We start from the raw sequence: 15,897 nt of genomic DNA on the forward strand, positions 1-15,897 counted from the left end.
CGGTGCGTGCGCGAGTGGTCTGTCCGCGCGGGCGAGCGCCACGCGGGCCCCGCGCTTCCCGCTCGCTCCGCCGGGCCGCGGTGCATGTTCGCCTATTGCCACTGTGTGCCGCGAGGCAGGAGGACCATGAAAATGATCCACTTTCGGAGCTCCAGCATCAAATCGCTCAGCCAGGAGATGAAATGCACCATCCGGCTGCTGGACGACTCGGAGATCTCCTGTCACATCCAGGTGCGGGCTGCCCCTGACGAGGGCGCGGGGGCCTCTGCGGGTGGGCGTGCGCCGGCTGGGGCGAGGAACCCGCGCGGGGGCCTGCTGGAAAGCCAGATTTCTCTTTCCCCGCCCAGTAAGGCTGGGAGCAGTACCCAGGGATGGGGCGCCTTGTCCGCGCCGGGGCCCCTTCCCTGGCGTGCAAGCTGCGCGCGCGTCTCGCTGCGCCTAGGCTGGGGGCGCCGAGCAGCGGCCCCCTGGGAGACACGAATCCCTCTGTCTCTTACCCCGCCAGGAAATGGGAGCTCAGTGAGCCGAGAGGGACACCTGCATGTCGCCCATTCCTTCCTCCCTTCCTCCACGTGGAGAAGGCATGCACCAGCTCGGGCTCACTCATTTCTCTCTCGGGCTAGCAGGCTCCGAAGGTGCCCTCAGCCCTAGGGACCCACTTTCACTCTCTGCGGCCCTCCTCCCGATGGCCTTTACTTCTCCGCGTGGGGCGGCGGGGAAGTTTCCCGGGAGCGAGAGCGGCTGGACAGACCTAGGGCTCCAGCCTTGAGGGATGGGGCGTGCGCTGCGCGGATTCCCCCAAAAGAATCATGAAACCGTGTGTTTCAGAGAAAGGAAAAGGGCTGTGAGGCTCCCAGAGAGGTAGTCTTGCAGGACCTGGGCCCGGGGACCCTTGGAGTATTGGTGGCTAGTGCTCTTGGTCAAGTTGGAGAAGCAAGAGTTCTTTGGGCGAAGATGGCTTTCCTGGCAGCCTTGTTCTCGGGTAGTAAGTGCTTTTGAGCTTGTAGGAGATGTAGTGTGAGCCGCAAGGGTGTGTATGTGTGCGCGCGCGCACACGCGCGCACACGCACACACAGACACTTTTGGTGAGCATACATATAGGCAGATGTGTGCCCTCTCCTTTGACTCTAGGCGCGCACAATCTGGAAAGGTCGTGTCAAGGCTCAGCATGATTAGCTTCTGACTTTTAAGTCTGTTTGCCTATCCCTGGGATTTCTTCTCTCCTACCTGAGTTTTGAGGCTCCAGCTGTGTCTTAAATACAGAGCACACCACCGAGTTCCGTTGGGAGATGAGAGGGGGCAGCGCCTCTCCGCGGCAGGAACGGTCTCCGGGCTGTGTTAACCCCCAAATAAATGAATGAATGAAAGGTTTTCCCCGTTTATTTGTTCGCCGGTGGGAGTTTGTGACACAGAGACAGTAGCAACTAATTTGCAAGCTGACAGCTGGACAAGTTTCCAGGCAGGAATGTGGTGCCCCATGATTTCCCAGGAGAATAGGCTCCTAGTGAATTTTCTGGAGGATCTAGAATTTCATTCTGAGCTAAACAGTGCTGCTAAACTTAATAATAAAAGGATTAGCAGGTTAGGCAGTTTTTTTCCCCCTGCCACGGGGTTGCCCAGAAACCTTTGGCATGTACTGTTTTGTGATCCAGAGACAGCTAGCTGTTTGAGCACTTTACTTTAGGTCCTAAAGTGGATGCACAGAACCTTGAACCCGCCGTTGTATCTGTAAGTAACGATCCGACCAGCAGCAGGGAGTGCGAACCTTGAGCTCTCTCTCTCAGTCCTCTGTGTGCCCAGTCCTGTCCCTCTTGGAGTCAACTCCACTGGCTCCCCCCCCCCTTTTTTTTTTTTCTCCTTTGGGACTTAGTCTTCCTCAGAATAGATAAGTAGTCCCAAAGGACATGTATTTGTTGCCTGGTGTTCTGGGAAACAATAAATTGTAGCGTGTCTAATAATAGTTTGGAAAGTTAGAGTTTGTATGGCCAAAGAGGTTAATGTGCTGTATTCCGAGATGTTGATTTTTGGAATTGATTAAAAATCAAATGTTTCCTTTTGTGGCACATCTTTTTCTGCTCCTTCTGCCCCCCAGTGGTGAATATTATTTAACCAATTAAAATGAATTGAATTAAAGATCCTACATTGACAGTTTTGGACCTTATGCCCTCCTAGACTTTTTCAAACTCAGGAATTGAAGTTGCACTTCTGGATATAGGGCCACAACTTTCCGTTGTTTAAAGTTAGAACAAAATGGTCTTTTGAAAAAAGAACTTTTGGAGTCATCAGTACGTGCCCTGGGGATTCCTTGCTTGCCTTTCCCCTCTGTTCCAAGGAGTTGCAAAGATAAAGAAGTATGTGGACTGTCACATACATCCTCCCTCCATAATCTGCACAAAACGTGAGTTATGGAGGGGTTTTTCCTTTTTCTTTCTTCTTTCTTTTGCTCATTCTTTTTTTCCTTTGCAAAACAACAGCTTTTAATTATTCTTTTCCACATTAGATAATTGGGGTGCTTATTGACAAGGAAAACTTTCAAAGAAACAACCTAATGGTCCAGCGTCAGCTGCCTGGAGTGTGTTCTAGGGGAGATGCTGAAAGTCACTTGCTCTGTCTCTTTCCACAGAGTTTAGGACGTTGCCCTCTCATGTCATTAAGGTATGAATGTTTAGGTCTGGGGAAGTGGAATTCCAAATGGACAGGGAGCAAAAGGAGAGAGTAGGATACCAGACAGAGACCCGGGGAAAGGAAGGAGTTGCCGAATACTCCTTAGTAGGCTTCCAACTGAGCCAGTCCTTGAAGTCTTGACAGTTGTAGAAGGACATGAGTTAACTCTGACCTCTTTTATTCAGTCTTTCCCATAGTAGAGTGGAGTCCTTGCCATTTTCTACATTCTGTCCCTCACCCCCCCCCTTTTTTTTTTCAGATGTTGGCATGGTTATTCATAACTCCTAATGAACTTGTCATTTTTCAGTACTGACTTTTATTGAGTAAAATGTACTCTTCACATTGTACGCTCTTTAGCAAAGCCTGGTACACATGGTTGGTATTATTTGAATTGGCTGGGCACTTCGATTTGTTTTTGAACAGAAATCCTAGCATAGTGCTTAACACATATTAGACACTCCATAAATATTTATAAATGTAGATTGAATAAGTTCCTTTGTAGACTGTTAAATCCACAGGGTAGGAGCATTTTATTGCAGTGGTTGTTGTCACGAAGGATTTCCCAATACTTGAAGGAGTACCAGGCATATCATTGTGTTCGACAAACACTTGTCGATTGAATGAGCGCCCAGTGTTTAATCTAGCTCGTTTCCTATCAGCGTGACAACATTGGATTGGGAGATGCATGGTTTAATTATGTTACCAACCAGTTTGGTGCCACTGAATGTCACTTGACAGTTTGAGTCAATGTTTCCTCTTTTGTGAAATAGGGGAGTTGGGTTAGATGGATGGTTCCAATTTAATAAGTTTGGTTTAATCATTACCTAGACCAGTTGCATTGGAGTGGAACGCTCTGTTGTTAACAGAGTGGCTGGATATACTTTATCTCATAATTTTCTTATCTCTTTTATTGATGTTATTGTGTTATTGAGTCTTACCTCAGTTTTGTAGATAATAGAAAAAGAGGCTTCTAGAGATCAAGCAATTTGGGTCACCTGGCAAGTGAGTAGATCGGACCCCAGGTGGTTGGACTAAAAATGTAGAGCTCTTCCTTCTCTGTAGCTGCCTCTTGAGACTTGAGAGCTAGGGTGCTTTAGGCTGCAAGTGAGCGAGTGGCCAAGTTGAAGTGGATTAAATAATAAGTAATTGTCTTCCATAACGAGACGTCCAGAGGCCGGCCAGTGGCCGCGTTGTTCAGTGATTCTGCATGGCCCGGGCGCTTTCCGTCTTTCCACTCTGCCGTCCTCAGCACATCAGCTGTTGCTTATTACACGGTGGCCGCGGTAGTTGTGGATTTGAGTCAGGTGTTACCATACCCACTATATAAGAGGTGGGACTTTCTCGTGCCTTTCTTTTTATCACAGAAGAAGACCGTTCCTAGCTGCTCCCAGCAGTCTTGCTACCAGATCTTGTTGGCCAGGATTGGATCGTACACCCGTGCCCTTGCTGCAGAAGAGCCATGTGCATCTGGTAGCTTCGCACTTCACTCTCTATAGCGGGAGGTGGGCTTTGACATTATGGAAGCAATGGAGGTGTGTGTGAACGTGCGTGCGCTTGCACGTGTGTGTCTTTGGTCTCAGGCAGGGACTGCTGTTGTGTCTTTCAGAATAGGTCAGATTGAGTTGCAATTACGGTTATAATAAAATAGTTAGGAGAGTTGAATGAGATGTTATCTAAGCCCTGGCTGACTATAGGCAACCTTTGTATGATCATATTCCAGAATAAGAAGAATTGTTGGATTGCTCTTTGTTGTTTGTGTTGTTAAATAGCACTTCTGTCCTTACCCAACTGGTGGGTTCTGGGCAGCTCCGAGTCATTAATACTGTGGAGGCACAGCTGGTAGAGCTCTACTCTTGTGGACGTGGCCAAGTGGCCAAGAGGCTGAGAGCTTATGTTCTGGAATACTACTTGCTTGGGTTGAAACTCTGGCTCCACTACTGCCTAGCCAGGTGAGTTTGGCCAAGTCACTATGCCAATTTGGGTCTCAGTTTGCTCATCTGTAAAGTGGGGATAATAATGACAGAGACCTCATGCGCTTGTGGTAATGCTTGGTGCCCGGCCCGTGGTAAGAGCTGAGAAAATACTAACTGTTCCCTTACTATTATGCAAAGGCATATTCGAGGTTATTCTAAGTTGTGGGGAGGCTTTAGCTTAGACTCTAATGTCTTTAAACCTAAATTCCATCATTTTGTGATTATGCAGGACCTTAAGCAGGTCCCCGTGGCTCCTGTTATTCATCTGTGAAACAGGCACAATAATTCTTCATTGCCAACCTCCATTGGGTTGTTGAGATGACGTATAGGAGAGCATGTTGTAAAGGTTACACCATCACCTGAATGCAGAATACTATTCTAATCAATGTAGTTGGGGGCGGGAGGGAAGAGAGTAGCATCTTGCTCTTTGAGTTTCTTATCTGTTGGAACAGGAACTGAATGGTCACATGCAAGCATTCATATGTGCTGAGTATCAGGCCCCATGATGATCCTGGTGGTGAAAGCCAAGCCAGGTCCTGTTGACAGCCACACCTCTTCTGATGATAAGGACACTCCAACACTTCTCTGTCAGACTCATCTAGAATGCCATTCAGAGTCCACTGAAAATAAGACACAAAAGGAAGAGAAGGGAGAGACACTTTGTGAAATACTGTGGCCCTGCTCTGACATTTTTAGGCCTCGATTATATGGGCCAGCTCTTTGTATTAAGTATGTTGTGAATAAAAAAGTCATGTTATTTCAATGGTCTGCTAAGATCTTATCTCTTTATGTCCTCAAAGCAAAGGCAGAGTGTATTGACTGCAGAAAGAATGTAATACTGTTGGCTCCACATCATTTGGACAGTGTATCAGCTGGGTGCTTGTAATGACATCTAACAAATTCTAATTCAAACTGGCTTTAACATTAAGGACACTTGCTGGCTCAGATATCCAGAGGTGTTGAGTTAAGGGCTTCATTCAAGGACTCTCCTGCCTTCTTTTTTATTTTTTTATTTTTTAAATGTTTATTTATTTATTTTTGAGAGAGAGAGGGGTAGAGAGCAAGCAGGGGAGAAGCAGAGAGAGAGTGAAAGAGAGAGAGACAGAGACTGAGACAGAGACAGACAGAGAATCCCAAACAGGCTCTGCAATGCCAGCACAGAGGCTGATGTGGGGCTTGAACTCACAAATCACGAGATTGTGACCTGAGCCGAAATCAAGAGTCAGACGTTTAACTGCTGACCCCCCCAACCCCCTGACTCCCCCTACCCCCAGGCACCCCCATCCCGCCTTCTCTAAGGCTTTATCCGCACACTGTCAGGGAATGATTATGGTAGAGTCAGTTCACACCCTCTCGTGGGACACCCTCCAGAGGCAGAGAGAAATGACTTCCAACTCAGCATTCCAAGCAAAAGTCCTGCAGCCACGCTGATCAGACCTGAGTCACATGCCCATCCCTGAGCCAGTGACTGTGGTCAGTGGGAAGGAATGCGCCTGTCAGCTTAAGGTGAGCAGAACCTGACCCAGGGACTCAGCGTGGAGTCAACTTCCCTCCCACTGGTGGTCTGTATGGGTGGAGGTGGGTGAATGCCTGAACATCAAGGCTCTGGGAAGGGAGGGAGGAGGGAGATGGCCGCTAGGCAGATAACCCACAATACCCATGCTGGATATTTTGTCTGGGTTGGCGGTTCTCAAATTGTGCTCTGGGGACCCTGGGATGTCCCTCAGATCCTTTCAGGGCATAGTCGAGGTTCAAACTATTTTCAAAGTAATACTAAAATGTCGTTTGCCTTTCTTGGGGAACAATTTTACTGAGATATAATTCACATACCATGAAATCTACCCACTTAAATTTACACACCATAAAATATCCTCACAGAACTGTGTAACTGTTGCCACAATCAATTTTGAAACTTTCCCACCATCCCCAGAAGCAATCCAGTGCCTTTGAGCAGTTACACCCTCACTTCCTCCGAACGCTCCAGCCCTAGGAAACCACTCACCTGCCTTCTGTCTCTGTAGATTTGTCTGGTGTGGATGTCTGATTAAAAAAAATGTAATCATAGAACATGTGGGCTTTTGTTCCTGGCTTCAAGTGTATTTTCAGGGTTCATTCATGTGGTAGCACGTATCAATACTTCTTCCCTTCTTATTGCTGAATAATATTCAGCGTGTGGCTAGATCACATTTTATCAGTTCATCAGCTGGTGAAAATTTGGTCTGTTTCCACTTTTTGGCCTGGCCGTTAGGAGTGACATTGCAGTGCACCTTACTGTAGACATTTGTGTGGACACGCCTTCATTTCTTTCGGATGTATGCCTGGGAATGAAATTCCTGGGTCTACGTTTAACCTCTTGAAGACCACCAAACCGTCTTCTCAAGGGGCCGCGCCATTTTACGTCCCCATCAGAACTGTACAAGGGTTTCAATTTCTCAACATCCTTGCCAACACTTGTTATTACTAGCCTGTTCGACCACAACCACCTTAGTGAATGTGAAGTGGCATTCTTACTGTGGTTTTGATTTGCATGTCCTTGATGGCTAATGATGTGGAGCATCTTTTCAGGTGCCAGTGGGCCATGTGTATATCTTTTTTGGAGAACTATTTGCTCAGTTTTAGGTTGGATTGTCTTACTGAGTTGTAAGTGTTCATTATATATCCTGGATACTTATATAATACATGACTTGTAATTATTTTTCCTGTTCTGTGGGTTTTTTTTTTACTTTATTTATTTCCTTCTTCTTTTTGAGAGAGAGAGGGAGAGAGAGAGAGTGTGTCTGAGTGGGGGAAGGGGGCAAAAGGAGAGATTTTTTTTATTTCTGAGAGAGAGATAGAGCATGAGTGGGGGAGAGGCAGAGAGAGAAGGTGACACAGAATCCAAAGCAGGTTCCAGGTTCTGAGCTGTTAGTACAGAGCCTGATGCAGGGCTCAGACTCACAGATGGCAAGATCATGACCTGAGCCAAAATCAGATGCTTAACTGACTGAGCCACCCAGGCCCCTGGAGAGAGAGAGAATCTTAAGTAGGTTCTATGCTCCGTGCAGAGCCCAATGCAGGGCTCGATCCCATAACCCTAGGATCATGACCTGAGCCAAAGTCAAGAGTCAGATACTTAACTGACTGAGCCACCCAGGTGCCCCAAAAGAATTTACTTTCTTGATGGTGTCAGTAGTTTTTCAATTTTGATGAACTCCAAAAATTTTTTTTCCTTCTGCTGCTTGTATTTTTCATGTCATAGCTAGGAAACTATTGCTTAACCCAAGGTCATGAGGACTTCTGCCAATTTTTTAAAAATAGTTTTACAGTTTTACATTGAGGTTTGTGATTCATTACTGTATTAATATATAATTTATGCACGACAAAAATTACCAATTTAAGGTGTACATTTCAGTGGACTTTAGTGTATTCAAAAGGTTGTACAATAATGACTACTGTCTTTTTCCAGAAGACTCTTATCATCCCCCAAATAAACCTGTGCCCGTTTACAGCCTAAGAGTGTTCTGGTTCCATTCTGCTGTACGGAGAGAGGGTTTTCCCCCACACATCCAACAATTCTCTTAAGTCACCTACACATACAACTCGCCTCCATTTTGACACTGGCTGCCTGGAGATAATATCACCTCCTACAGGCTCAGTCCCATAAGACTGCCCCCCGTCAGAGGCCAGTCAGAAGTCCAGGCTGTCACCTAGGCTTCTGATGACTGGCTGTAGATCGGAGGTTCCCACGACCTCCTCGAGTTTGATTAATTGACTGGAGTGGCTCCCAGGACTCAGAGGAGCATTCTACTGACTGGATCACTAGTCTGTTAGAAAAGGATGCAACAGCCAGATGGAAGAGATACATAGAGCAAGGTGCAGGGGGAAGGGTGATGAGCTTGCATACCCTCTCCAGGGAGGACCGATCTCCTGGAAGCTCTCAGAATTCTGTCCTTCTGGGTTTTTATGGAGGCTTCATTACATAGGCGCGATTGATGATAGCATTGGCCATTGATGGCTGAACTCAATTTCAAGCTCCTCTCTGCTCCCTGGAGGAGGTCTGGGCAGTGGGATTGCAAGGTCCAGCCCTCTCTAAACACAGGGTCGGATCTCCTGGCAACCAGTCCCCATCCACAGGGGATTTCCAAAAGTCACCTCATTAACATAACAAAAGACACATTTATTGCTCATGTCACTTAGGAAATTACAGGGGTTTTAGGAGCTCTGTGCCAGAAATGAGGACAAAGACAAAATATATATTTCTTATTGGAATTCGCAGTAGCACACAGCTGCTCCTCATCTTTGATCCAGTTGGCGTTAACTTTTGTACAGGGTGTAAAGTAGGGGCCCAACTTTATTCTTATGCATGTGAATATTTACTATCCCAGCAGCATTGTTTGAAAGAACGATTTTCTTCCCTGTTGAATTGTCTTGTCATCCTTGCTGAGATGTTTGCATTTTCCACCCTCATTCTCTCACAAGTGTGCAGTGGAGTTTTCTAGAGGCTGTATGATCTGTGGTAAGGAAACACATTAAATGTGGAAGCAGATGTGAGCATCAGCTGTCTTTTACTGAGCCCGACATTAGATATTCGCAAAAATGTAAAACAATGCTACTTTTCTCATTAAATTCGTTGTTTTGTAAATACAAGTTATTTTTCATAAAATGTGCAACTTTTGTTAGTGTGCAGTGGGTTTATTATTCTTGCATGAATCAAAAAATGGGCGATTCAAAAAAACTTCTCAGGAAATTGCTGTGTCCAACCCAAATAAAAATTCTAGGAATCCTTCCCAGCGTAAGGGAGTTTCAAGACCAACCAGCTTAAGAACTATAGGTTTTGGTGACTATGAATTAACTGAACTTATTGAAATATTAAAAAAAACATAGGCACAAGAAAGACAGAATGGAACTCCTAGTGTATCTTTGGCCTCCAGAAGATTCCTGACAAGTTACAGGTATTTGAAATGATAGCAACTAAATGAAAAACATCCCGTGTGTACATGGAAAATGTGTATATGTGTATTTGGATTTCTTACTAGTGACCATGTACTTGTGTGTGTGCGTGTATATGTAGCAATGTTAAAACAAGGACAAGCCTAGGTTTCACTGTAGTAGGCATTTCCCAGCTGAACTTGATCTCTAGCTGAATCTTCATTTTTCAACTCTAATAATTAGATAAAGCCGTGTCTTACCTTGAGACCCCTCTTTGGACTGTGGAAAAGGTACAGCGACAATGTTTAAAATGTAAATCACTTGAATGAGGCCTGTTAGTCACTTGAATTCTTAAGTCCTACTCCTTTTTTTAAGTAGACATTTTGGGAAAACTTAAAAATTGGAGGGGGCGCCTGGGTCACTCAGTCAGTTAAGCAAACAACTTTGGCTCAGGTCATGATCTCAAGGTTCCTGGGTTCGAGCGCCGAATTGGGCCCTCTGCTGTCGGCACAGGGCCTGCTTCAGATCTTCTGTCTCCGCCTCTTCCCCTCCGCCACTTGTCTCTCTGTCTCTCTCAAAGTAAATAAACTTAAAAAAATTACAGGAATAGAGATATCAGAAATTGTCCCGCAGAGAATCTAATATGAGATTCATGTGCATGAGTGATAGGCATTTGGTGTACAGCACGGTTTCCCCTTATTCCCACTTTGTGTGATGAAGGATTCAAGTTGCTTCTGTGAAGTAATAGAGACCCAGACCTGGAGTCTAGAAATGGGGAAAAGTGGGATTATGGTCAGGAATCATGAGGGCGCATTTTGTAAGTGAAAGTTGAACTTAATTCAGGCTCAAAAGAGTTGGTGTTCAGCTCTTAGTCTATAGTGTAAATGCTTCTTAGTCTCTGATAATTCATATGGCTCTTCTGTGCTCTTGATAAAATGCATATTCTGATCTAGGAGGTCCTGGGGCCCCTGGGCGGCTCAGTGGATTAAGGGTCTGCCTCTTGATTTTGGCTCAGATCATGATCTCACAGCCTGTGAGTTGGAGCCCTGAGTTGGGCTTTGTGCTGACAGGGAGGAGCCTGCCTGGGATTGTCTCTCTCCCTCTCTCTCTCTGCTCTTCCCTCACCCTCTCAAAATAAATAAATAAAGTTGAAAGTAAGAACTGATCTAGGAAGTCCTGTGGAGGGCCCTGGAATTCAGCTCTCACAAGCTTCAGGTAACGCTGCCACTGCTGGTCTGCAGAATAATACAGTGTTAGGGAAATCTATTGGTCTCATAATGAAATTCGTAATTTCTTTGAGTGTGGGGACTTCTGGCTCTTATCTCCCTTGATGACCCCTCACCCGGCACATTTCCCTCAATTGATGTTCAGTGAATGTTTGAATGAGTGAATGAATGGATAAAGGAATCCATCCAGGTGTGTGCATCATGACAGATCGAAAGACCGATTAGACACTGATGCCAGGGCTGGCATCCTTCCTTTTGATTCCCAGCTGCCGCCGAGTCACGAGATTGTTTTTCAGGCAGGATTTCCTATGGTGGCCAATCTGATAAAGTGTTGAGCATCTGAGAGCACATGGGGGCCCGGGGTTAGTAAGAGACATCTCGTCTCTCCGGCCGCACTTCCCGCTCTTGCTTTCCTGTATCCTGGACTCTCAGCGGCCTCGAGAGGAGCTCTGGTAACTTCTTGGCACAAACAAATCATTGCGTGTCAGCCGGCAGTGCTTGGAGCTCCCGGGCGTGGAGGGACCCAGCTGTCCTCACTTGCAGAACTGATCCTGGGGGACAGTGACCCTGGAGGACAGTGACCCGGGAGGACAGTGAAAAGTGCACTTGAGGTGTAACATCAGCTCTGGAGCTGTTTGTTTTGGTCGCTTTCCCGGAAGGTTCAGGAGGGAAGTGAGAGGATAACTTAAAAAAAAAAAAAAAACAAATGAAACTTATTCTAAGAGGAAAGAACAATTGTATAGATCTAGCATTTATATTTTTTAAAAGCGGATTGATTAGTGAAACGTTTTGAAATAACATCAATCTTATTCGATGAGCATTTCAATTTATCTTCAATATGCTGCGTACAGAACGGGGAACTAGACATAAAAAGAAAAAATAAACAGTCATCAAGAAGCTCCCAATCATTTGGGGGAAGAGAGACAAGGTAGTGGTACAAGGACAAAATGACAGGTGTCTTGACAGGTGTGTGGAGATGGGGGACCAAGAGGAGGCATCTGTGTCAGACGGGGGCATTAATAAGTATTTCTGTAGAGATGAATCTTGATTAATAATGAAAGGACAAGTGGAAATCAATTATTTGAAGAAGGAGAAAAAGGCATTGCCAGTAAGGTGAGCCTTTGCTTGATATAAAACCTAGTGGATGAAACTGCATGATCAGATGTAGAAATGAAGGAAGGGAGAATCCGGGATTAAGTCCCATGTGGTTGGTTTTCATAACGAAGGTAATGGCCATGCCCCCTCCCCCCCATCCCACCCCAGGAGAGACAAATAGCCACATAATGTTGGGGCCCCATTGCAAAGTGAAAATCTGGAGCCCTTTGTTATAAAATTATTAAGACTTTCAAAAATGCAGAGTAGACGTTTAAACCAAGTGTGGGGCCCTTCTAAGGATGGGTCATGCACCCATAGAGCTGGTCCTGAGAAGACAGAATAAAGGAGAAGCTGGTTGGGGGAGGGGATGAGGAGTTTCATTCTGGGCTCTTAACCTTGAGGAGCCTCTAGGGTATCTGAGTGGAGAATTCCCAGTGGACAGTTGAAAATAAGCAGGGAAAGTCAGCAGAGAGGTCCGGTGGGGACACAGATAAGGGAGTCCTTAGGGTTCACACACGTGGTGATAGAAACCATGGGGCTGTGAAATGAAACCACCAGAGTGGGTCTTTTTGGTCTATCTTTCTGCTTGGGGCATCGTCATAGATAAAACCAATGCATTATGAGCTCTGGAATTCTTCCCAAGAATACTTGATCGTTTTTCCTTTGTTAGGCAACTTGACCAGAGTACAAGCTTCTCCATTTTCTTCTGCAAGCAGGGTAGCCAGATCAGAGTTCCCGGTGGAAAAGCATTTTTCTACTCTTCCTCCTCATTTCCTTGGTTGGACTGGCAAATGAAAAAGTCCTCTCTGAGCTTGAAGGTTCTGTGTTACAAAGCATCGGATTTTCCCTCTAGGGAAGTCACCCTTTGAGGCAGTGTCATGACCATTAAATAGATAATGCATTTTAAAATCTTACGAGCTTGGTACAAAATTAAAGTAAACATGTCGTATGAGGGGCAGCTTTGCAAGTTACGCTATAATAATTTATCTTTTATTTAATATTCATTTATACCTCCGATATTTCCTATAGCCAATTTTGTTTTCTACTTAGTTCCTAGGGGATTATTGTGGCTGTTAATTAAAATAAATTCGACTTCTGTATAATTGCTCCAAGAAATAATCTAATATTAGTAACATAAGGACCAGATTGTAGATGCACAATAGAGTTTTGTCTGAATATGTATCTATGTATTATGCTAAGGTTTGAAGTGTGATTATTTTGTAGCGGGGGAAGGCCCTTAGCATGTCAGCAGATTAGGGTTTGGTTTATTTTCTCCCCCCTCAGAGGTGTAATTTGTTGCATTAAGGCACGAGGGGCTTGCTGGTAAACATTGGTCTGAACCAGGGTCTTCAGGCACAAACTGAAAATTCAAACAGTATCATTTACTGATGGACTGGTAATAAATGTAAACAGTCAGATAATATTAATAGTAGAAAGGACAAAGATGTCACTGATAAGTTGGCTCTAATTCTTCCTTGATGTTACTAGCTGAAGTTATTTTGGGGGATGGTCTCTGTACATATTGCTGCTCAGTGTTCTGAGAATAAGTCTAGTCCTTGTGATCTGTATCCGTATGTAGGTGTTGTCTATGGTGTTACATGTTGTTGCGTATTTATTGTTCTTTGTTTAGTAGCATACTTTCCCTTCCCTCTCTGCCTCTTGATATCCTTGAGTAGTATGTTAATGATGTGCATTAGCTAGTTGATTAAATTGAATCTCAGCCGTGGAGAGGTGATGTGATTTCCCTAAGGTCACATATTTAGCAAAAGTAGGATGGGATCTGGTGTGTTGAGTTTTAGGTTTGCTCCTACTCTGCTTAAATACTACATTATTTTGTGTTTGGATCTTCTTTGGTAGTCTAAATGATGTGATTCTCTTTCACTGGTAACTTTTGTGATGGCAAAAGGGAAAGACCATACACTGGCCACATTTCTGGGTAAAGAAAGCATATTGACATTTTATTTTATTGTTTGTTTATTTATTTTGAAAGAGGAAGAGAGAGAGAGGAAGTGCAAGTGGGGGCAGGACAGAGAGAGAGAGTGGGGGAAGAAAGAGAATCCCAAGCAGGCTCTACACTGTCCATACAGATACGGGGCTCCCAACTCACGAACCATGAAATTGTGACGTGAACCGAAGTTGGCCTCTTACCTGACTGAGCCACCCAGGTGCCTCTGTGTATTGCCATTTTAGAATTGTCTTCTGAAGGGGCTCCTGGGTGGCTCAGTTGGTTTAAGCACCCAACTTTGGCTCAGGTCATGATCTCACAGTTCGTGGATTCGAACCCTGCATCTACCTCCGCATTGACAGCGTGGAGCCTGCTTGGAAGTCTCTCTCTCTGCCCCTTCCCCTTTCACGCTCGTGCACATGTGCGTCCTCTCTCTCTCTCTCTCTGTCAGAATAAATAAATAAATAAATGTTAAAAAAAATAACTCATCTGAGGACACAGTTTTCATTCTTCTCCACTTTCTTTAGTCAACATGTGGTTCGGTGTATATCCATGTGAAAAGTGGGGTCAACCTACTGTGTATTTATGAATATTTTGCCACGCCACACAACTAGGGGATTGAAAGACCCCACCCCTTTCCCTTTACATGTTTGCCATGGCATAGACATTGCTTGCCGTTTGAAATTCCAGATTAACTCCTCAGAAATCGAAAAGAAAAAAAAAAGAGGAAGGATGATGTCGCTACAATTTTCTTTCTGTCCTCTATGGTAAGTTACCTTGCAGCATTGAGACTGAAATCTTAGCAGTCTCAGACCATGGTTTTAGAGGACTTCCGGAAACATATGGAAACCAGCGTCTGTTAGTTAGGCCCCGGCCACATCCTTGTCAGGCTCTTTGTTTTGAAAGCTTAGACAGAAGCATAATAAAATCTCTGGAGTCAGGGGGGGAAGAAGCCCTCGCGCCACCTGGATCCTTGTCAAGGAGAATGTCACCTCTCGTGTCCCCGAACCTCAAGGGAGATGTACTTCTGCGGAGCGGCGTTGTGGCCCGGGAGGGACACCTTGAATGCCACCTTTTGTCTCCAGGTTTGGAGACATAGTTTCTCCGCCAGGTTGTAGGTGGCACCTTCTTGGTTCGATGCTGAATAAAAGAAAAAAAAAAGGAGAAAAAGTTGTGCGGTAAGTCAAGGGCAGTCGTAAAGTCTGAGTTTGCAGCGCCAGCAGCAGCGTGGTAATTTGAGAAGAGCAAATTAGAAGAACAAAGCAGATTTTAATCATATGCCACAGAGAGGAAGGTGGTTTAGGTTTATCTCCAAATTGTACCTCCATTAGAGAAAGGGAGGCTTTTAAAGCTATTATCCAATATTTATTGTTAAAGATTTCTTTCTTCTTTCTCCCTAGTCTTTCTTTAGTACACTCACTGGGTGGGGAGTGCCAGCCTTTGTATCGAGCGGTTGTTAAATATAAAACATTTTTCTGGTGTTACTGGAAATGGAGAAGGAGAGAGAGAAAGAGAAAGAGGAAGGTTGAGGAAGAGATATTGATTAAGAGGTTCAAGGTCTTTATCCTTTAGAAGATTTTGGTCTGAAGGTAAAATTGAATATTAAGAAAGTGTCTCTTTCCATCTTTCCCTCCCTCCCATCCTCCCTCCCTCCCTCCCTCCATCCATCCCTCCATCCATCCCTCCCTCCATCCCTCCATCCATCCCTCCCTCCATCCATCCGTCCCTCCATCCCTCCCTCCATCCATCCATCCCTCCCTCCCTCCGTCCATCCGTCCATCCGTCCATCCACCCTCCATCCATCCATCCCTCCATCCATCCCTCCATCCATCCCTCCATCCATCTATCCAACAAACATTGAGCTCCTCTGTCTGAGTATAGAGATACAGAGATAAAGGAAGTCTGAGCCTTTGCCGTCCAGCGGAGAGGATGCGCACATAAACAGACTCGAGGCGCTAACGCTGTGGTAGAAGGGCACCAGCCGACAGTAGAGCTGAAGTGTGGCTTTGTGGGGGGGAGTGTACCCTCCTTCACCCTCTGGTTGCTCTCCTCCAAAGTCACTGCTCCTCAAAAGGATGTTCTTTGA

General features: G+C 45.3%; 1 protein-coding gene across 2 annotated transcripts in view; it reads left to right on the plus strand.

The window, feature by feature from the left end:
• Positions 1-27: 27 nt before the first annotated feature.
• Positions 28-15,897, plus strand: part of FRMD3 (FERM domain containing 3) — a 285,438-nt gene continuing 269,568 nt past the window's right edge. For both annotated transcript variants that reach the window (XM_029920720.1, XM_029920719.1), the window contains exon 1: positions 28-231. In XM_029920720.1, the coding sequence (XP_029776580.1) occupies positions 85-231 (147 nt within the window). In that variant the 5' untranslated portion in view covers positions 28-84. The remainder of the gene's footprint in view (positions 232-15,897) is intronic.

This window comes from Suricata suricatta, chromosome 13 (genome assembly GCF_006229205.1).
Source record: "Suricata suricatta isolate VVHF042 chromosome 13, meerkat_22Aug2017_6uvM2_HiC, whole genome shotgun sequence".
Taxonomy (NCBI): Eukaryota; Metazoa; Chordata; class Mammalia; order Carnivora; family Herpestidae; genus Suricata; species Suricata suricatta.